Source organism: Protomyctophum bolini (genome assembly GCF_963924005.1).
Source record: "Protomyctophum bolini genome assembly, chromosome: 5".
NCBI classification, from domain to species: Eukaryota; Metazoa; Chordata; class Actinopteri; order Myctophiformes; family Myctophidae; genus Protomyctophum; species Protomyctophum bolini.
The window spans coordinates 21,960,007-21,982,912 of record NC_137866.1 but is presented as its reverse complement, the minus strand read 5'-3'; the positions used below and the strand labels follow the sequence as shown (position 1 = coordinate 21,982,912).

Here is a 22,906-nt window from a genome sequence, read left to right as displayed (position 1 = left end):
TGTCGCCTGTCCCAGTGCTTCTGTTATAGCTACAGTATATAGGATTAAAGGTGAGGCCAGATATTGATTTAACTGTTACGTTTTAAGAGATACTAATCCAACTGGTTGTGGGTTACAATGATCAGCACATTAGGTATATCCCAATTCCCGATATACAAGCAGCAGTGCGTTGTCCTCTTGATATTGAGGTCACCCCCTTTACTTCGTGTAACTAGCGATCTACATCTTTATAGGCATTTTTATAAACATTGTCAAAATGTCGACATTTGAACCACGCTATCCCCCTCTCAAAGTACACGGATAGTAGGCTGAATACATGTGTAACAGGACTTGCAGTAAGTATAGGTTTACAGTAATTTCCGGTAGGCTGTAAGGCTCCAGTAGGAGGTTACACTGATGGCCACCTCGTTTACCAGTCTTTTTGTTTCATAATGAAGGGTGACAGCCATCCATGAAGGATTCACTCTTTGTTGTCTACCTACTGAATTATTGAGGAGCCTCTCTCATCAGAGGGCCCTGTCCTAGGCTGCTCTGTACCCCAGGATAAGTGACCCATCTGTCAGACGACCAGTCAACCATACTGCCCTCCAGGTTCTGTGGTCTGGGCTAGAGGCTGCAGGAAGGGCCCAGGTCCTTTATCGATCTGTTTTTGAAGCAGAGTAATGGCTTCAAACGCCACTCCCTATGGTCAAGGGAGTTGTGTGTTTCTAAACATTCAGTGTGTCTCTGCCAGGAGACCGAGTTGGTTGGTGAGAGAGACACGGAGACTTGGGTAGTGTGTTTTATAATAATTCTGGGCGCAAATACCAATTTCACAGCATTACTCGTCTAACACAATGAGACATGAGGGGAACATACAGTATATAAGTATACTTAGTGGGCGATTAGACTACGTAACACAAAGGGGAATACACAAAAGACACTATGCATTGTAATGCAACGATGTGGGCAAAGGACACTATGCATTTGTAATGCAATGATGTGGGCATGTAGATCTACAATTCTTTCGAATGTTTGCCTATTTTCTCTGAATGTTCACCTATTATGACATGCCATTGCCCACAATGGAGATGCTAGACTGCATGTGGTTTAGGCACACAGCTTATTATATTATCCCTTCTGAACTGCTGTGTTGAACTGTGGGTCTGTTTTTTTTTCTCTCCCTTCACCATGTTCTTCTTCTTTGTTCTGCCCCTCGGTCATCTCCATATACAATCTGCTCTCTCAGACACTCATGCAGGTGAGTTCTATTTTTATTTTTCCGTTACAGTTTCATGCACACATGGGTTGGGGATCCTTGACTTTACTACAAGAAGAGATCATTAGCTCATCTCTTATCATGTTTCTCTCAAACTGTAGACTTTGAAGTCCAATCGATTGAATAGCCGGTATAAAACAAATCAGTTTTAATACCGCTCGCCGTGGCCTAAATAAGAACATTTCCAATTATTATTCCACATTCACAGCTTCATGCACTGGGTGTTGGGTAGTTATATGTGTAATGTTCTTGTCTCTTAGATTTTGTTTTGCTCATTCTTTCGCCCTCATTGATAAATAATAAATGAATCTAAAATAGTTAGCAATGTAGTACTGTATAGATTTTACTTTTATTGGTTGCTTTCCCTCTCGGCTTTCCTTTTGAGAGTTTTTACGTCACAGAATCTTTGTTTTCTTCCTTCTCATTGGTCCATTGGTTCAATAAGACTTGTGTAAACCTAAAGAGGACAAAAGGGACATCTCTCCCACAGCGAAGTAGACCGCAGACGGGGAGGTGACGTTCTCCCCCCAGACTGTCAGTGTAGCTGGCTGAGTACACAGTACATAGAAAGCCCTCAAATGCCAGAGCCATTCATTTTTAACTGGAGGTTTAATGGAGAAGTTCTGTTCAGAGCAGGGTCAACCGTCTAAGCAACTTTACATGTACAAAACAATGCAGCTGCAGCATGTCCTTTTTAATTTATCATTCACATCTTTGAGATTCAAATTACAGATCACTACCTGACAGTTTTTGGTTTTTAGACTAGTCATACAAACTACAACCTATCTCAAACCCTCACCCTAAACCTAACCTCCCACAGGGCAGCACACCTAAACCTAACCTTAACCCATGTCTAACCAATGACTAGTCTAAACTAAGTATGCACCCCATAATTTCAGATTTTGTTTTAAATCTACAAATTAGAATAAAACTACAACACAGTATGTATACTGTATATTATAGAGGTTATGCGCATGCATAAAGTGAATGGCAAATCGAGTGGCAAAGTGAGTTTAACGTTGTTTAATTCAATCAGATAGGACTTTTCTGTTTGCATGTATGGGCTGTCAAGGCCAGAAAGTATCTTTTTGCCACTCGGTAGGCGTTCATGCATAACTTCCGGGTTTAATGATTATGTCACGCGCATACCCTCTATACAGCATGTTAAACGTCATTGTTCTTTGTGCATTTCTTCATTCATTTGAAAGTTTTAAGTCTAAGCCTATTCATATAATATATTATCCTCTCCACCATCAAATCGTATGGAAGGTGCAGACAGAGAAAGGGCAGAACTATTGTAAAATGAAATCTCTTTTGAAGAAAACCCTGGTCCTATTTCATATAATTTCACCAATTTATTTGGGCCTGCCTGGCTAAGGTGGGAATTTTGTATGCGTTTGTTTTTGTCATGAGTGGCGAAAAATGTAAGTATTTTGAACGTCATGTGGGGTAAGTAACGGCGAGACAGGAAACGTAGGCTACAAAAATGTATAGCATTTCCCGTTGATTCGGGTTCTTGGAAACGCCCCCCAGCCACTGCTTTAGTTTTACTGAGGTTAGGTTTAGGTATAGTTTACTGAGGTTAGGTTTAGGTATAGTTTTACTGAGGTTAGGGTTAGGGTTAGGTTTAGGTATAGTATTACTGAGGTTAGGGTTAGGTTTAGGTATAGTTTTACTGAGGTTAGGGTTAGGTTTAGGTATAGTTTTACTGAGGTTAGGTTTAGGTTTATAGGCTGTCAATCACAGCGACTGGCCAGTCACAGCGCACCATTTACTCAAACCCGAGGCAGAAACCATATTGGCGTGAGAGACAGAACAACACAATACTAGTTGACCCGGAACCGGAAACGCTAGTCTAACCTGCGCCCTTCATCCTCATCATCCTCTTAAAGGCACAATGCCCATTTGGTGAATGTCTCTACAAGTCTCTAGATGTGGGTCACCACAGTCTCAATGAGTCTGTTGCCATTCTGTGACTTGGCTATCCAAGTGGACAGGATGTGTTTGGGATTAGACGAATGGGGTTGGGCAGACGCCAGGCCAGTAAGAAAGGTGGGCAGGGTCCACGGCAGCAGGCCAGTTCTAACAGATGCACCTTTCGAGTCTCAACACATTTATAGCATCCTTAGGACAATAGGCAAACATGTCACGGCAGACTGTGTAACCAGTGGTACCAACTGTGCTAACCATTTTGTGGCAGTGGGGAGCCATGTGGCATAATATCCTATAGGAGATAGATGTGTACACGACACAACCAGGTGAAGAGAAGACTTGAAATCTGTAGGTCATCTATTTAGACACCATGGGCTGTATTTTGCTGTATGGGCTGTTTGCTTACATGTTCAATTATACACTGATGTTCAATTTCCATCTCTGGCGTTGGGTCGTTAAAAATGGATGGTCTATGTTGTGGGCTTGTACTGTACACTCACTGCCTTCTCTGTTTGAAAACCGTTTTCTATCTTTAGGATATAAATTATAGTCTTGAATATCTTCTTGTATATTTCAGAGGTTGGGGAATGCAGTTGTTGCAAGGTTGTAATTGGCATTTCTCTGCATAGAAAGCTAATAAAGGCTTCAGTAGTGTTTACTTGGTGAACTTGGGTGCTTGCCAAACAGATCCTCTCAGGGTCAATAAAGGACTGAATCTGCCCCTACTTCAACAGGGGAGGTGCATTTAGGGAGTGGTAAAACTGAAGCAGGCTTTATAGGCATCAGGCTCCCCATCCAGTCTGCATGTGTCCGGGTTAAGGTTGGTTACAGTACTAACGTAGTCTACTATTCTTCCGTTTTGGTCCTGACAGGGATACATTGGCAGCTGTATGGTAATTAGTTCCACAGAATGCAGCAGGGGCAGGTGGCTGTAGTTGAGAGCAAACAGATCATCAGTGGAATAGCTGAGCACAGTGCGTCGAGTGTGACTCTCTGCGTTTGCACTTCACTCCGAGTGCCACGGCTTTCAGCAGAGAGGAGTTATTGGATCTCCCACCATGTCTCCACAGAGATGCTTCTAGTCTGAGTTGAATTCTTGCCCTTTTTCTCTTTTTTTATTATTTCTTCTTTTTTCTTTTTTTTGGGGTATTTTTTTCCAATGCTGTTGGAATATTCTAAACGTTTGAAAATGAAGATCTTCGGGAGATGGGACTGTACTCTGGTGGGTTGATCTGCGATGTCTTGTGAATTGTTACCGCTGTAACTTCATTACGTATTTATTGCTAGAATAAGTACCATAATGTCTTAACAGGACTTGAGAGTGACCAAAGAAGAAGTAGTTGTAATGCTGGAAGGTTATCTTTGAGATACAGTACATCTTACAGTATGAAAGATACCCAATTCTACTCTCTGTCTCTGTCCCTCTTGTCTGTCTCTCACTCTCTCCTTATCTTTTCCTTTATCTCTCTTGCCTTGTTTCCTTTTTGGTCAAGAATGTCTGGTCCTTACAGTTAACACTGCTGTACTGCGGTGTGTGTATTTATGCAGCATGTCAAAAGGGAGAGTTGGAGAGGAGTGTGTTGTATTATTTAACACATTAAAGAACCGCTACATGAACATGTACTCTGTTATATTGAAGCGATTTTCAACGCCGAGTGAAGGTCACTTTCTGTGCCGGTCTCCCCAGAAACCATTTTAACCTGCTCTCTTAAGACTTTGGCTTAAAAGCATGAAGTGTGTTTGTTCAGAGTTCAGACCTGAATGTCTGACTGCTTTGAAGCATACAGTTTGAATTGACTGTGGTGGGAAGGTTCTTGTCCCCTTTACACGGCTTCATTGCGTGCAACGGTGAAACCTAATTTTCATCTCATGCAAGTCAATGTTCTGTACTTGCTGTACAGTACATTGGGAGGAAAGGGTTTAACTTTTTTTTTTAATTAAGTCTCCGTACATTACGTACTTCTGGTCCTAAATGTGAAACGTGACACATGGAACTTTATCTCAAGTAACTACACTGCAAAATCCTGAGTTTCAATTGAACTGTGAGAGTGCACAAATGGACAAGTAAGGGTACATTTTAGCACTCTTTCAGTTAAATTGACATTCAGGATTTTATAGTGTACTATTGTGTGTGTGTGTCCCCTTCAATTATGAGATATATTAGAGACATTCCAAATTACGGTGGCCTCTAAGCCTTAAATAGGTACCTGTCATGTTTTGTTGTTTAGCATTAAAGTGTTAAGTGGTCTGTATTCTTCCCATCAGGTTTGAATTATGATGTTTTTACTCAAATTAGATCCTGTTTATGTCATTTCCATCACGGGTCTAAGTTATGAAATGCCATGGTGAATCATCCATAAAGATGGCATGCAATGTGTACATATACACAACCTAACACGTGACTAACTTCTACATGATCGCACAATGTGTGACGCTTCTGCTCGTTGTATGGATATAGTACTGTACATGCAGCACAGTGTACAGTACTATCAAATGCAGGATACTGGGAACAACACACATTGCACTAACATGCTGTTTACGCTATGGAAAGACGAGGGTATTATGCCTACAGGTACAGTTACAGTATGAGGACTCATTTGTTTATTTTCTTTGCTTAAAAAGAAGTATGGAGACTTTACTGTTCAGGTCAGATTAATGCAAAAATAGCCGATCTACAAGCTGACTATTTTTAATGCGGGACCCAGCAATACAAAAAACTATAAATCTGGCTATAGGCTACCAGTTGTTTATTACTTGTTTTATGCCGTAATGTGTGATTTTTTTTCCTCATCTCTTCTATAAGAACCAGGGTTAAAGCGTGTGTCTCTCTCTCCTCTCTGACAGGACTTCTCCTATGACGACTCCAAGGCAGAGTTCAACGTGGACGCCCCCAACGGCGTGGTGATGGAGGGTTATCTGTTCAAGAGGGCCAGCAATGCCTTCAAGACCTGGAACAGGTATGGAAGCTTCTGTATACTATTATATGTACACCGTAAAATGTCAATTAAGGATAGTTACAAATGGATAATTTTACTCTGTTTAGTAACCCAATGGCGCAGTAACATGACTGAACCACAAAGAAAGGGTGAGATGTCGACTCTATTATGGAAATAGTTGTTTTATTATACTTCCTTGTCCTGAAGCGATTTTGTGTAGCTATTTGTCATTCCTATACAAATATACTGTATAATTTCCTGCCCATATACTGTAGCTTCGACTGGACTGCTGGCAGATCTACGGTGTCCTGCATTTGACATTCGATCCATTAAAATACCAAGTTATTGCTCTTCCCAGCTCCCCACGGACCATACTTCCCCTGTGTTGCTTTCATTGATGCTGATCTACTGTATTCGGCCACTGTCTCAGAGACAGGCTGAGGGGGTCAGGATGTGGAACTCCACGTTCTTCTCACAGGGTCAGAATATTGCACTGCGCGGCGGAAAGCCTGTTCCGCACAATGATGCTTTTTTTTTTTTTTACTTGATCATCATCGGCGTCTAGGGTGACATCGGTTCACCTGCATGCTCAAAAGCCATTCCCGTGCAGGGATATCGATCTAACGCGAATGTTTTATTCATCTCTCTTCTCACTCACTCTCTCTCTCTCTCTCTCCTCCCCTCCTGCTCTCCCCAGACGATGGTTCTCCATACAGAATAGTCAACTGGTCTATCAGAAGAAGCTCAAGGCAAGTCCATTTCTCCTCTGGCTTTCAGCTGAGTGGTCCCTGGGGAGGGTTGGAATAGGATGAGTGCAGCTTTAATGGGGTTGAGAGATGGTTGGAGATGGGGGGGGGGGGGGGGTCTATGAGAAATGGAGGCACTGATGCTTTAAAAGTAATGGAGACATTCTTCGCTGATATCCATCACCACTCACTTGCTCATTCACCCTGTCGGTGTGTGCAGTACTGATGTAAACCTCTAGGGGAAACTGCATTCCTCGAGTAAAGATCTCCACTGTAAATCCTCAATGTTAATGTATTTAATTACGGTACTTTTTAAGATTTTCAAGATTTTTCATAACATGCGAAAACACAGACGGCACCTACAAAAACATCGTAAACATAAGCCTCAATGTTAACTTAACTGTACAAATGTAACCAAATGGGGCCCTTAATTGACCCTGGTCCATACATTTGTGCACTCTCTGATTTCTTCAGATCTAAGACACGCTACTGTATGTTTATCTAATATCGTCACAAAGAATTATCTCGACCGTGTGCTGTTAACAGTTTGCCAGGAAAGAAAATGGTTTAACCGTTAACTACTTCTAACATCTGATGTATATGAAATATGATAATGTGATGAAGAATGTTCTCATGTGTTCAGGATTCTCTGACAGTGGTGGTGGAAGACCTCAGGCTGTGCTCAGTGAAACCATGCGAGGACATCGAGAGGAGGTTCTGTTTTGAGGTGGTCTCACCCACAAAGTAAGACCATTTCCTTTTTTTAGTTTGAATGTAGACACCAGTCGATATGGAACGGCACAGACGTTGGTAGTGATTTGGTAAGCTAATTCCACCCTCTTCCATCCATTTCAACAGGAGCTGTATGCTGCAAGCCGAGTCTGAGAAGCTTCGACTTGCCTGGATCCAAGCAGTTCAAGCTAGCATTGCTTCAGCATACAGAGAGAGCCCTGATACATATTACTTAGAAGTAAGCTCCGGGTTTTGATTCAAGTGTAATTTGTATGTTTTCTTTCTTTTTTATGTAGTTCAGATCATCCGGTAGTCGATATTAGGAAAGCTTATACAGAAGCACATGAAAATGTATGATGTAATTAATTTAGAACTTACCAAACCCTGCAGTTGTCTTTAAAGGAGTGCTTGTTCAATAACAGGGGTCTCTCCCAGCTCTTTATTTAACATCAAACATTTACTATCTATCATAATATTGTTATTGAACACATTTTAACCCATTTTGGGGGGGGAACCCCTTTTGGTGTTTTAAACATGTTATAATTTAGCTATTGAAAAATATCAGATCTACAAGCTCATAGCGCCGCTACGAGCTTGTAGGTCTGCTATTTTTGAAAAATCGTTAAAATGTGGCTCAAATCATTGAATATATATTTCAGAGCGAACATTTTTAACTAAAATATTTGCTTCTGGGGGGGGGTCCCTGGAACTACATATTTTGAGATGGGGTTCCGTGGCCCAATAGAGATAATTCTGGGGGTCCTTGACATGAAAAAGGTTGAGCACAACTGACATAGAAACATGGGTTTTTCAGAAAGAAAATAGCATTTAGAAGCCTTTTTTTTTTTAAATCGACCTCAGTCCAAAATGGGTGTAACAAAATGAATAGATCACATACTGCATATACTACAGTGTGCCACTTGTACAAATCCAACTCTCAAGCTCTCTCTCTCCGTCTGTGACTTTTTTAAGCGCCTGGACAGAACGGCGTCTCCGTCCACCAGCAGCATCGACTCGGCCAGCGAGCCTCGGGAGCGCAGCGTGCGAGGGGAGAGCATCCTGCAGAGGATCCAGTGTCTGCCCGGGAACGAGCAGTGCTGCGACTGCGGCCAGGCCGACCCGCGCTGGGCGTCCATCAACCTGGGCATCCTGCTGTGCATCGAGTGCTCTGGAATACACAGGTATATGGGTTCCTTTTTTTAACCCATTCATCCTGACCTGAGATCAGATTCTAAAAAAATGTCTTCTACACATCCTGACCGTTTTCTGAAAAAGCTATGTTTCTGTGTTAGTCGTTCTTCGATCTTTTTTCAAAAATAGCAGACCTACAAGCTCGTAGCGCGCCACTCGGTGGCACGCTATGAGCTTGTAGATCTGCTTTTTTTAAATTGCTATATTATAACATAACGCTAACACAAAAAGGGGTTCCCAAATCTTTATATTGATGTGCTACAGTGAGGCGGGATAAAGCAGGTGCATCATTTTCATCATTGTATTGGCTATATCTTTACCAATACTAACATTATGAAGTACATCTCGGTGACATCACAAAGATATATTTCATAATGTTACTGATTTTTTTTTTTCAGACCTCCATTTCTAGGCAACACAGGATTTGGGGGGGAGGCACAAGATGGGACCCTATGAGTTTTGTCAGACATCCACCCATTCCTTCCCTTGGCCGTGCATGTTTCTGTCACAGAGTATGCATGTTGTTCGTTCTGCCACACACATCACTGAAGGGATTGCCGGTACTGTGCAGTAGGCTGCTTATTGGATCAGGCTTGTTTTCGTTTTCGTTTGCGAGAATTTAGAGGATAAAGATCCACTTCACTTTGACACTATAAAGACATTAAGCAAACTATCGAATGGTTCTACACAGTGGTAGACACTGTGTTGAACATATAGGGTAGCCACAGCGTATGTTTGTTGACTGGAGGAATCATACTACACTTGAATACATCCTGTTCCATCCATCCAGGTCAGCGCACTCGCTGCTCTGTTACATCACACTGTTGAATCACCAGGGGTTGGCGCTCATGATCTCGACGGGAACGTGTCCCATAAGTGTCGTAGGTGTTTACTTGGGGAATACAATTATTAATGCTTATGCGATCACAAACCCTGTCTCTGTTCCACCCACTGATTGAATATTCATGCTCCGTGTTTTGGGGACTGTTGTCTTCTCACGGTGAGGCCCCCCTGTTCATTATGGCAGTGAAAGCGCAAGAGGCACACTATCAAGGTCTTTTTTCTTTTCTTTTTTTCTCCCTTCACTGTGCCACTGTTGCCTGGATACTGGATGGTTTCACTGGAGGAACTCTGGTGATTTGCATAACATTAGGTGCAGCTTCTCTCGTTTCCCCTAGGAATAATGGGGTTTTAGGACCCTGCTGTTATTCATAACCACATCACAATGCAAAGGCATGCAGTATGACACATCTGTGGAGCTTCCTGTTCTGTTTATTAGAAGACTATACAGCTTGTTTTTTTGGTGAACTTTTATCTGTCTGCGATATAGTTGTAGTAACATACATTGTCTTGAAATTCTGACATCTTGCAATGTCGTATAACTCTTAAGAGCATATTATCTAATTAATTTGTTTGTATCTACTTGTTTTTTTTCTCCATCAAAGGAGTTTAGGGGTTCACTGTTCTAAAGTGCGCTCTCTCACGCTGGACTCATGGGAACCAGAGTTGCTAAAGGTAGGACTCTGCTCGGGACTCATTAGCTATTCATGCCTTGCCTTGAAAGTGCAATTTGAATAAAATCCAACATATATCTCATGGAAAAGAGCCTTAACATGATGCCTGTACTGAATTGCAGTTGATGTGCGAGCTGGGGAACAGCATCATCAACCACATCTATGAAGGATCACACAAAGAGCAGGGTGTTAAGAAACCCTTACCGTCCAGTTCAAGGTAAAACATAATTATGTTGTCCGACAAACAACTGAAACATGTACTCTTACGGTCAGGAAGTTGTCATTAGCATTGACTTTTACCCATGATGACTTGCCTTCATGTCTTCAATGTGTCCCCTTGCAGGCAGGAAAAGGAGGCCTGGATAAAGGCCAAGTATGTCGAGAAGAAATTCCTGAAGAAGCTGGGCTCCACGGAGATTCTCATCAACGGCGAGAGGAAGTCGGGGCTGCGGTGGAGCGTGAAGAAGTGCCGGAGACATAACAGTGCCACCACGGTGCCCAAGATGCGGAGGAGATACCGACAAGAACCTGGAAGTGCCTCCCCTGCCACCCTCTCCTCAGGTCTGTGTCTGTATTTTGACTATCTAGTCACTGTTTCAGTGTCTTTGATTTAACTGAGGCAGTTGTGAAATTGCTTTTCTCAATCTTTCTTTACTCTGTCGGTTTGTGTCACAGCATCTGTTAAATTCCGGCGAGACTCCCTGTTTTGCCCAGATGAGCTGGACTCTCTCTTCTCCTACTTTGACACAGGATCCGGACCTCGGAGTAAGTCCAAGTCACTCCAATTCTGACACATTCACCGAAAAACGGTTATTTATTGATTCAGAATCATGATCAATAAGGCACAGGGGGGGCGGCAGTGGCTCAGGGGTATAGTGGCCAGTAGAGCAGCCGGATGGTAACCCTGAATTTCCCAGTTCGATCCCGGAGTTGGTGTCGAAGTGTCCTTGAGCAAGACGCTGAACCCCTAATTGCTCCTGATGTGCAGGTTGGTGCCTTGCAATGGTTTCCTCTGCCATCGGTGTGTGAATGGGTGAATGTAATGCACCATCTATTATGTATATAAATGCACCATTTACCATTTAAGGCAGGGGTTCTCAACGTTTTTGGCTGGGGATCCCCGGAAATGCTTTGGCCATGTCTCGCAACCCCTGCCCCCACCCCCACCCAAAATTGACCGCTACAATAATACAATAGAAACTACATCATAAATAAATACTAAAACCAGATATAATCATTAAGGAAAGTGTATGCATGAGTATTAACTAAACCCTTTTTGGGCGGGAACCCCTTTTTGTGTTTTACACATTATGTTATAATTTAGCAATTGGAAAATAGCAGATCTACAAGCTCATAGCGTGCCACCGAGTGGCGTGCTACGAGCTTGTAGGTCTGCTATTTTTGAAAGATCGTGAAAAATATTTTTTTTCAGAAAACTGTCAGGATTTAGAATAGAATTTGTAGAATCGTTCCCGGGTCAAAATGGGTTAATTTCCATTTTCCAGCCATTCAGTTGCAACGTACTGTATGTGCATCACATGAGTGCATGTATGTCCATAAAACATTATTGATCAGAGCCATAGCTAGCAGCAGTAGCTAACGTGTCCCTCTGCTGGCGTGCGCTGGTCCGGCAGGTCTGAGCAGTGACAGCGGGCTGGGAGGCAGTACAGATGGAAGCACTGACATCCTGGTGTTTGGCTCGGTGGTGAACAGTGTCACAGAGGAGGGTGAGTGCAACTTGTAATAGATTGTACCTTTTTTTAAAGCGTTAGCTCAGATTTTTGGAGCTGTAAAGTGGGCTGTTGTAGTGCCACCATGAGGCTGACTGATGTAAATTTTTTTAAATTAATTTCCATAATTATTATTATGAAACACCCCCCCCCCCCCCCCCAGTCTTGTAAATATGGCGCTTACGGTCTCTAATTAATTAATATCAATTAAACTATACAACGGATCTCTTAGCAAAATACAAGCACACGATCCCCGATGAAGCCGGTCGATTTGACACATGGCTCGAGTGTGTGCGGCAAAAACTGTGGGAGGAGTAGCGCTCATTTACAATAACAATAGTGTGGTTTCCCTTTTAGGGCAACCACACTAATGACGCTAGTTTTATTTTTAATGCATGGCCCCCAGTGACCCCCACAAAAGGACCCAAATGGCCCAGAACTCCCACCATGGGACCAAATGCCCGGAACTACTTAACATTCACCAAAACCAGACCAGAACTCCCACCACGGGACTCGGGCAATCAATCAATACCTTTTTTAGCTTTTAAGTCCAAAAATCTGAACTAACCCTTTAACCTCTATATTATACATCATCGGACAACAAGTATTTTTTTTTTCAATGCATGGGAATTGTAGTTCACAATGTGAAACTTGAGATAAGCTAAGATAACCGCCTTGTCTCGGAACTCGTTTGCAGAAGGCGAGGTGTCTGAGGACTCGAGTGGCGAGGCTGAGCTGGAGGGGCCGGAGACATCGGACCCCGAGGACGCGAGGGACCTTCACCCCGGGGCGCTGATCTACAAGGCCTCCAAGGCCCGCAACCTGCCCGTCATGGCCGAGGCACTGGCCCACGGGGCCGACGTCAACATGGTGAACGACGAGGACGACGGGAAGACCCCGCTCATACAGGCTGTGATGGGGGTGAGTCGATCCTGACAGCATGGTGTGTCCCGAGACGTAAAATACCAGATCTACAATCTCATGACGTGACGCAATGTGTCGGAGCCTTAGAGTATATATGAATAGAGAAGACACCCGAGTTGCATCCACCTTCCATCCACTTGCATTAAGTTGCTCAAATGCGCATGAGGCGATTTCACTCCTCCTTCCTGGTAGGAACAGAGTGCATTCTGGGACGGATTGCAATGGTGAGTGGCCCCAAACACATGAACGCGCTGCCGTTGAACGCGCACGAGCGTCGTCCGTCATGAACGTGTACAATGATAGTCAACGGACAGCACGTTCATGTGTTTGGGGCCAGGCTGCAATACCTTCATTCGGCCACTATGTCCATTTCGCCTCAGAGTTTCTTCTGGGTGCCTTCTCTATTCATATATACTCTAAGGTCGGAGCTTGTAGATGAGCTGCTACTTTTGTAGACGTGTCATCTCGTGTACAATCATAACACACTTTCATTGATAAAGTGAGTATACAGTGTATATTTCCTTACCCTTCATTAAGTGTGTGTGTGTGTGTGTGTGTGTGTGTGTGTGTGTGTGTGTGTGTGTGTGTCAGGGTTCATTGATAGCCTGTGAGTTCCTGCTACAGAACGCGGCTGACGTCAACCAAAGAGACGTTCGGGGGAGGGGACCCCTGCATCACGCCACTTGTCTCGGACACACGGGGTGAGTAGTGAGCTCCATCTTCAGTGTGGCATGCCTCTGTGTGGCTGGCACCACAACGTCGACTTGATGCCAGAAGATTGGTATAGCATTTACATTTACAGACATAACTCACAGTAACCGTTATGTTACTGTGAGTTATGTCTGTAAATGTAATGTGCTCTACTGGCCATTCTACAACAGGTCGTTAAGAGGAAGCAATCTGATTGGTTGAAACAGCCTTCTAGCCGGTGGTTTAACCAGCACTGTTCACCACCTAATCAAAACAAAGAATTCAGCTGCTCTGTTCTCCCAGAGCGCTAGAAAACTCGGTGGCGATGCTAGCTAGTTTCTTTGGACATTTGTGGTCATAGTGACTACATCTGTCATTACATTTTTTTTTCTGCGATTCTCTTTGTTTTAAGGGTAACTGTTGTAGAATAGCAATATTACACGAGAGGGTGTTGTTTAACGTGATTATTGCCACGACAGTGATGCGGTAGGGGAACGAGACTGAAGTGTAATATTGCTTAACTATACCCGTGGGCCACTGCCGCCCCCCTGTGCCTTATTGATCATGATTCTGAATCCATAAATAATCGTTTTAGGTGAATGTGTCAGAATTGGAGTGACTTGGACTTACTCCGAGGTCCGGATCCTGTGTTCAAAGTAGGAGAAGAGAGAGTCCAGCTCATCTGGGCAAAACGGGGAGTCTCGCCGGAATTTCACGGATGCTGTGACACAAACGCATATTATCGACAAGAGTAAAGAAAGATTGAGAAAAGCAATTTCACAACTGCCTCAGTTAAATCAAAGATACTGAAACGGTGACTAGACGTCAATATACAGACACAGACCTGAGGAGAGGGTGGCAGGGGAGTTTAAAAACTGTTATGGAGTTACAACTTGAATGCGTGTGGTTCTGTGCCAACAGTGGTTCTTGCTTAGTATGTGTGATTGAGTCCATGTGTGTTTGATGTGTGTGGATGTTTGTTGTGAGAATGTGTATTTTCGTGAAGGTGTATTGTGTATTTGAGTTGAGTATTGTTTTTTGTATTGTCTCGTATATGTTTTTTATTTCCCTTTGGGGAATTACTCTATATGGTAGAGAATATGCTACTAACGATAATAGTATAGCACATCTGCAGTGGTGGTCTCCCTACTCTTCCAACTAGTGCTGAACAACTAGTTCAGAGTGAACTCAATTTAGTAGCGGTACAATGGACATCTCATTCACTGCTTGTGTTCTGTGACTGATCTCCGTCTCTTGTTCCCGTCGTGTTTCAGGCAGGTGTGCTTATTCCTCAAGAGAGGCGCTACGCAGAACGACGGCGATGAAGACGGTCACGATCCTCTAAGTATAGCTGTGCAGCAAGCCAACGCAGACATCGTTACCTTGTACGTCACTGTGCTAAAGTACCTACACCCGTCAACATGAAGCCTGAGATATGCTTTATTGCATGCGGATGTCACGCACTGAACATCTCTTTCTACACCCTCTCCTTTTCTTTTAGGTTGCGTCTGGCCAGAATGAATGAGGAGATGCGCGAGTCTGAGGGACCATTCGGTCAGCCAGGTCATTATCCCACCAGCAGTCCCACTGAGCAGCAGTATAAGAGATGCATACAGGAGTTTATCTGTATCAACATAGCTGAGTGTTAGGAGAAGCTTCAATCTCTACTTCAAATCCAGTCAGATTACAACAGTCTAAAATAATATATAAAGGAAATAAAAAAACAGTCCAGGGGGTGCCTGTAGACAATGGACTGATCTAGATGGACCTTTTGGGTGATGAGATCAGATCAGATCAGATCAGTAACATCAACCAGCAGATTAGATTGCATCTTCTCCAAAAAGCCGGGGCCCCAAGAGTTCAAAACGTCTAATACCTATTCTTAGTGGATCAGATTAGGATTTTGGTTGTTATAGATATTATTTTATTAAGCAAACATCTTAATGTTTGCCCTGATAATTCTGTGATCCACATATTGAATATCACAAGTGGTCACAATTATGTTTTGGTTTTGGTTATGAACTTCCCATAAACCCAATCTGGTTCACTCGGAAAGCCATTAAAAAGTGTTGAACTCTTGGGCCCAGGACATTTCCAGTGTTTCACTACCCAGCACAGTTTAGAGTAGAGGTGTTGTACCAGAACCTGCCACCTACCCTCTCAGGATCACACTGTAAAACTCAGTATTAGTGTCCTTGTAATGATGTCAGAATCACAAACAGCTGACTTTGAAAACATCTGTGTAAATGAACATACAGTATGTGATGTACAGCGTTCAGCACATTCATGATTCGTTACGCTTAATTTATACATCATGTTACATGATGGAGCTGCATGCCTAAACAGCTGATTTACAAGCTTTGTAGATATTGCTATTTTCAGCAGGTGACACCGTCGTGTGACAAATTATGAATCGGGCTTCAGTGTCTTCACAGAGCAGGGCGGCTCACTGCCAAGAAAGACTTTACATTATTACTTTACGACAGTGTTCCAGACCTTACATTATTAGTTACGATGGTGGGCCTGTCGTTACATTATTACAGTGACCCTGCCGTTACATTATTACGTTATGAACATTCTTCACTACGTCAAAGCAATCAGTACACGACAACAAAGTAGACAGCAGCTGATTTAGGACCAGCCTTTCCCTTTTGTTTTGAGTTGTCAGAAGGAATTCCAATACGATACAGGGTGCTTTGAACCAAAGATCAGCCGGGGCATATTGAAATTCTGTTTGATCACTTTTGCTATTTGTTTCATTTAACTCTGAAAGTGAAGAAGTTGCCCTTATTTTTTATTGTGCAAACACCAAGTAACACAAAAGACCCTCTAATTGTCAATCATGACTATTCTGGCTGTGCATGATGGTGGTCTTACAATTAGACCAGCAGAAGGAGTAACCACAAAGATGGGTAACAACTGTGAGAGTAAAAGCTCATGAGCTAATGTTTTTACTCTGTATTCGGCTTTGAGACTATTCAAAGTAAAGCTTTTATGTAAATTTAAAAGCTAAATTATGCACTTTTCCTACCAACAATTATTTGATCTTTGTTTTTACCGTTATGCATTTTGTTTGATACGATAGGGTTATTGTTTTATTTTGTATTTATTTATTATGAAATGCCCAGAGCAATAGTGCAATGATGATTTGAATACAGATCCTCTGTATTTTTTGTATTATTTTTAATGATGCAGATGGTATTTTTTTAAGCTGGATATATTTTGTTAGATTTTATTTTACTGAGCACTCACACTAACTCAACACCAGTAATAATATTCCCGTTTTAAAAAGACAACATCGTCATAATTTAACAATAGCAAACTACTGTCAGTAACTATGATGTGCAAACTGCAGTGGAAGATGGATTTTTTTAAATAAGATGTATTAAACTAATGTGTATGACTGTACATACAGTATTTGTATGTGGAAATGTTTGTCAAAAACATTTGTTATTGGTAATCTGATATATGATGTCTAGGCCTATATTAGATTTGTTCTTGGTTTTATTGGTCAAATAGTCATGCATGGGTGGCTGTTGCCCAGCCCTGTTGCGTTTGTTTACTTCTATACCCAGTGTATGTGAATACTTGGCATTTAGTATTGTTGAATCATGTTAATATCCATGTTATATACTGCCAAATCATAAGAACAGTGCATGGAATGACATTCCTCAGTTTATATCTGTGGTCCTTGGCCAGAAGAAAATTGATGCAGATTAATTGAATGCCTCTGAAACTCCATTGGCGGTAATGTTGGTGCAGAGAATAGTGTGGGCTTGATGAAGATGGATATGGCAGTACAGCTATTAATTCCATTAGAGAAGCAAGATTACATGGATCCATCTGTATTGACATTACCCATCTACAGAGTCATTGAAGAGATTCCAAAGGGGACCTTTAACCATTCCCTTAGCTAATGTAAAACCAGGTCCTGTGTAAAATGTTATTAATCTCATAAATTCTATATACACAGCATTGTTATGATAGCATTTGAGCAAACTGCACATTGCATTTGAGCAAACTGCACAGAGCATTTGGTACTGTGCATGTTCTGTATTGTCTCTTAAAATTACTGACTGCTCAGTTGTTCACACACTATGTACCACAGGCTAAACCGGCCTAAATGAGAATATGAAATGACTTGCTATGCTAGGTCTCTTTTACAGACATTAGAGGATAGATACACTGTTGGGATTTTGTTCAAGCCAAAGACCGCAGACAGTATTTCAGAAGGATGTGGAGGCAGCATCTCCTTATAAGTGTTTACCATTATCTTTTTATACAAGGTTATGATATAGGTCCTTTTTAATATATGACATATACTGTATACCAGACATGCGTTGAGGTTCCTTGAAATGAACAGCTTCGGCTGATTGACGATTGACCATTCCTGCTCGTCAGTGTTACTTTCAAGCACTTTGAAATATGTTAGAGAAATTACTGTTTAATGCTCACATATACAATCGTTATCATGCAAGCCTTTTGTTATTTAGTGCAGTACATTGTGCAGTATATAGTTGCTCACATAGGCAAAAAAATAACCAATAAACAATAATTTGCATCAAGACGGTGGAAGATCATGCTGTACAAGACAATAGTATTAACCACTGTATATAAACTAAAAGCTATTAACACTTCAACTGCTTGCTTCTAACATGCAACTCTGAACTTTCGTGTTTTCTGTTTCTGACTGTTAATATCTGTACCTTTTTCTTTTTTTTATATTGTAAGGGAACTTGTATCTCAGAATATACCTGTGTATATTAACAATTATTGGTTCAATAACTCCTTGTGTCCTCTAAAACGCTACTGAAAATAAAATGGAAATATGATTAAAGGCAAACTTTTCTCTTCGCTTCTTGCTTCACTCTTCTGTCCTCTGTTAAGTCACACCCTTCCCCTACAGCTAACAGCATTAACACATTTTGAATGCTTAATGTACGTAGTACGTACTCCGTCATACAATGGAGTTGCTCACTAAAAGTATCTGATCCAGCAATTTAACAATGCATTGCACAGCTATTTCAGGTGCATGGCTCCCTGTCATATAATTGATGAACAAAGTAAGTCAGGCTTAACTTGTCTTTATACCCTGCTGCCACTATCAAGAGAAGATCACAATGCGGGGCCAGGAATAGAATAACACATTGAGGTTTTTCATATATATTTGAGCCTCATCTAAGGTGTACATTCATCCCCTCAACATCACCCAGTTACATACATGATGGACGAACAGCGAAGAGCAGAATGTCCAATCCCCCTTTAAATGTGTTCGTTCTGGGGTGCTCTCAAGGGATACAAAAGAGTTCAATTCCCTTTATGTCCATAGATACAGCTGTTGCCATGGTTGCGAGAAAAGTAAATCCTCCCTATTTGGGAGCTGGAGAGAGAAGTGTTCATGGTGCTTACTGCTTAGTGTGTGTGCCCAAATTCTACCATGAATCATGCTGTTGGTGAACTTTTATCACAGTTTTGACTTGATCATTTCTACAATTTGTGCCAATTCTTAAAGGAACTACAACATGCATTTTAAAACAGTTTTTAATATGTAATATATTGTTTATGTCCCTCGAATGTATTTCTAATGGTTTGAGCCTGATTGAATGACCACAATATAACCAGTTCATGTCATTTCTGTCTGGCTTCTAAAGCAGTTTTAGCTGCAGTACCACAATGTCCTGATATGGTGGGGGCGCTGATATGCAAATTATTTAATCTTTGAGTCATTATAATACTGATGCTATGCCAGATAAACCCAGGCTTGTTTCCATGCCAGCTTGGAAAATCAACAATGGCGGACATTGTAAACAGTGGAAATTTGGAACTGAAGAGGGGGAGGCATAATATTATACGAAGTAGGGTGATACAGATGACATTCACGGGTAACACCAAATCAGTTGAGCTGTTCCTGAGAGCAATTTCCATAATCACCCCTATATGATGAGAAAGCCTGATTGTTCAAAATTGCGTTTTGATCAGTGGGTTCTATTTTGCTGCATTATAGCTTTCCAGCTAGGGTTCCCCTTGACATTCCCACCAATGTGACAGTGTCAGTGGTAGGCAGATATCCACACAGCCCATATCTGAGACACGAGCGAGTTCAGTAGACAGTGGTAAAAATTGTATTATGGTACCATAATGAGGATTATCGTAAGGATTAGGGAAAACATGAAGATATGTTTGAAAATAAGTGATGTGTTCCTTTAAGCCTGGTTTATACCCTGCCGTACACTAGTTTCTTACTCTGAAAATACTAATAGCAGATCTATAAGTTTGCTATAGAACTAGAGCAATTTTCTAATTAAGCATTGCATTACACTATTCCATCCAGAATTACAAAATGTTCCATTTATTTTTTTGTAACTATTCCTTTCCATCATTTCTTTCAGGAGATGCCACATATCTCGACATCTTTCGAGAGTTCTCCCACATGGCCTCCCACAACCCAGAGAAGCTGAAGCGGAGAAGTGTGCACTTCAGACATTCCTTCAGGTAGTCTACTCAGTAGACTACCTGAAGGAATGTCTGAAGTCTGAAGTAGACTCTACTGCACTGGTTCTCAACCTTCTTCATCTCAAGGAACGCCAGTTTGATATGCATTAGGCCATGGACCCCCATTTCATAAGATTCTTTATTTCTGGAACCCCATTCTACACTGTTCAAATGGAACCATATGAACACTCTGAGTTACAAACCTGTTCGGGTCCATTTGGTTCACTTACTTCACTATCACTAATTTTGCTGCGGACCCTCTGTAACCCCCTCAAGGATCCCTGGGGGGCCCCAGACCCCTAGTTGAGAACCAGTATTACAATGGCAGAGATTCCTGATGAATCATACTTGAAAAGTATGACTGCAAAGATGAAACAGAAGTGGGGGGAAAGCGACACCTATATGCTTTACTTTTCAGTACATTTCAGCGGTTCCTTAATTTGTACAGACTGTATGACGGAAGCATTTGAAAATTGTTTTAGGCAACAGTTTGGCTCGAGAGACTAGGTTAATGTCAATTCAAAAGCATCGTTACCTCAGTGCAATAACTTGTAACCACTATTATATTCTCTCCTGTATGAAGAGTCATCCACATTATCTAGCAACAACTCTTTTACAAAACTCAACATAAATCCAGTCTAGTGATGAAAGATCCTAATTTAAAGAGCATGTTTTCTTTTTTCTTTAGCAACAGGGTTCTCCCCATCTCTTTGGCAAATAGAAAATACATTTTGTACAATCAGGAGAGAGATAGGATATAAACTGTCAAATTCAGGTGGGAAAAAGAGAAGACAAAATGGCTGAAGAGTTATCTTGGTGGGGTTTAAAAACATCACTTACTATGTGGGCTACAGTACATGTGCTGCTCACAGTAGGCTACTTTTTCTACCATATTATGGTAGAAACAGCTTTTTGTATGCAATGCAAACACACCACATCTTGGTGTATTTTGAAAGGAAGTATATTTTACAACCATCTTTTTTTATATTGGTCTATAGCCCAAATTATTAGAAAGTTAATGAAGTTTAAGTGCGTAGCAAATAATGCAAAGACCTATGATGCTGTAATTGATTGTCTCTTACTTAAGATTGCCGTCACGTGTTAAACGGTCATGAGCTGTTCTGAGCTTAACCCTTTTTTATATTGGAGTTTGCAAAAATGCATTTAGCTCTAGGAGGATTTGCTGGTCTTCTCCTCTTTTGTGTGTATATATACATTTCGTATTGCTTTTGTAAGACATCACATCTGAGAAATGCCCATGAAGCACTTGTATTGAAATGTTTGTTTTGTTTTTTGTTTTACTTTGCAGTCATTATGTTTTTTGTATTTTATGTAATTGATTCATTGAATGAATAGTGGAAAATGTCTTTTTATATGTGTACTGCATGCATTTCCATTCCATTTCATACTCAAACGTGAATTCCGCTGCAGTGAGGACATAAGGATCAGTTCTTAAATAGATGAAGAGGGCCTGATCATTTAGTTATTAACACTACCCGTTCATCTTCATAATCACAGTGTTATTTCTCTTAGTATTGAGATTATTTTCTTATGGAAGATATTTTTGCATCGACTATGCTGGTATAGTCTTCATAATATTAATTACAAAAGTACTGCCATATGTTTGTTATTGTACACAGTTCCACTATCAAATGCAATGCTGTAACTGTTGTATAAACGCTGTAGAGACACAACATAATAATATATCTGAATGGAATACTATTTGAAGTCTTTTAAAAGATGTTTGCCTTTCATGAGTGAAAATAAAAAATGGTCCATGTTTACCATTTACACAGTATCAGAGTCATTCTCTGGAATTCTTATCTTATTTATATCTGATAACACTGAGATGTCACCCAGCTACAGTATTCCAATGCAACAGTGCCCTCTTGTGTCAAACTGTGATAAAAAGAATGTTGATGCATAAGTTTAAAGGCAGTTTAAAGTTTAAAACATGCATTTTACAAAAATAAGCAAAGAAGGAGAAGTCATCTTTGTTTAATGTTTATTTGTCCTGGGTTACTTTGTGTTGTGTAGTAGCCTAATGGAATTAATTCATATGGCAGGAATATATTTTATTTTTAAATTAAATGTTTAACATTTTCTACAACATCAATATGACGATTATAAAAACATTCAGTCTCTGATCAGGGCACTTTCTTATTTTTAAGTGGTGCAAACCACTTCAACATCCAGCTTAGAGCTCCTTGTACCGTGCGTACAATGAGCATGAGTGGTGTGCGCATGCGTGCGCGTGGTGTAGTGCCATGCATGTGCGCGTGCACCACTGGTGCCTGGCTGTGAGGCTGCGCCTTAGAGTATATACTCTAAGGGCTGCGCACGCAGCACAGAAACAGCAACATGTTGTTGCTAGCGTCAATGCTAGCGAGCTAAAATACAGCCATCCTTGCTCTAGAAAGCACCAATATTTCCATCTAGACCACCGGATTATCAGCAAAGACCTCCGAAAATCGCGCTAATTGACCAAACCACGGAGAGCTCCGTAGATTAGGATTTATTCCGTTTTTAGTCTGCCTGTATAATGGGAGGTGGACGGCAGCGCGTCCATAACAAAGCTAATCTAACGGAGCAGAGAGAGAGAGAGAGAGAGAGAGACAGCTATAGAGACAGAGTTACACTTTTTAACACAATGTAAAAACTACACAAATATTAGAGAGGAGTTCTTCCCAAAATTTGAAACAAATTTCCCAGAATTCAGAAGTATGACAGAAAGGGAAAGATTACCAGTCCTTCTGGGGGA

The 22,906-nt window shown here is 41.4% G+C and overlaps 1 protein-coding gene across 1 annotated transcript in view; it reads left to right on the top strand.

Moving 5' to 3' along the window:
* The window catches only part of acap3a (ArfGAP with coiled-coil, ankyrin repeat and PH domains 3a), a 69,204-nt gene extending 47,261 nt beyond the window's left edge, over positions 1-21,943 (top strand). The window contains exons 10-25 of the mRNA XM_080764349.1: positions 1,229-1,240; positions 6,035-6,147; positions 6,824-6,875; positions 7,516-7,616; positions 7,731-7,842; positions 8,577-8,785; positions 10,241-10,310; positions 10,432-10,526; positions 10,653-10,870; positions 10,985-11,074; positions 11,944-12,036; positions 12,737-12,960; positions 13,555-13,664; positions 14,928-15,038; positions 15,155-15,216; positions 20,043-21,943. Coding sequence (XP_080620475.1) covers positions 1,229-1,240; positions 6,035-6,147; positions 6,824-6,875; positions 7,516-7,616; positions 7,731-7,842; positions 8,577-8,785; positions 10,241-10,310; positions 10,432-10,526; positions 10,653-10,870; positions 10,985-11,074; positions 11,944-12,036; positions 12,737-12,960; positions 13,555-13,664; positions 14,928-15,038; positions 15,155-15,216; positions 20,043-20,149 — 1,779 coding nt within the window. The 3' untranslated portion in view covers positions 20,150-21,943. The remainder of the gene's footprint in view (positions 1-1,228; positions 1,241-6,034; positions 6,148-6,823; positions 6,876-7,515; positions 7,617-7,730; positions 7,843-8,576; positions 8,786-10,240; positions 10,311-10,431; positions 10,527-10,652; positions 10,871-10,984; positions 11,075-11,943; positions 12,037-12,736; positions 12,961-13,554; positions 13,665-14,927; positions 15,039-15,154; positions 15,217-20,042) is intronic.
* Positions 21,944-22,906: the final 963 nt, after the last annotated feature.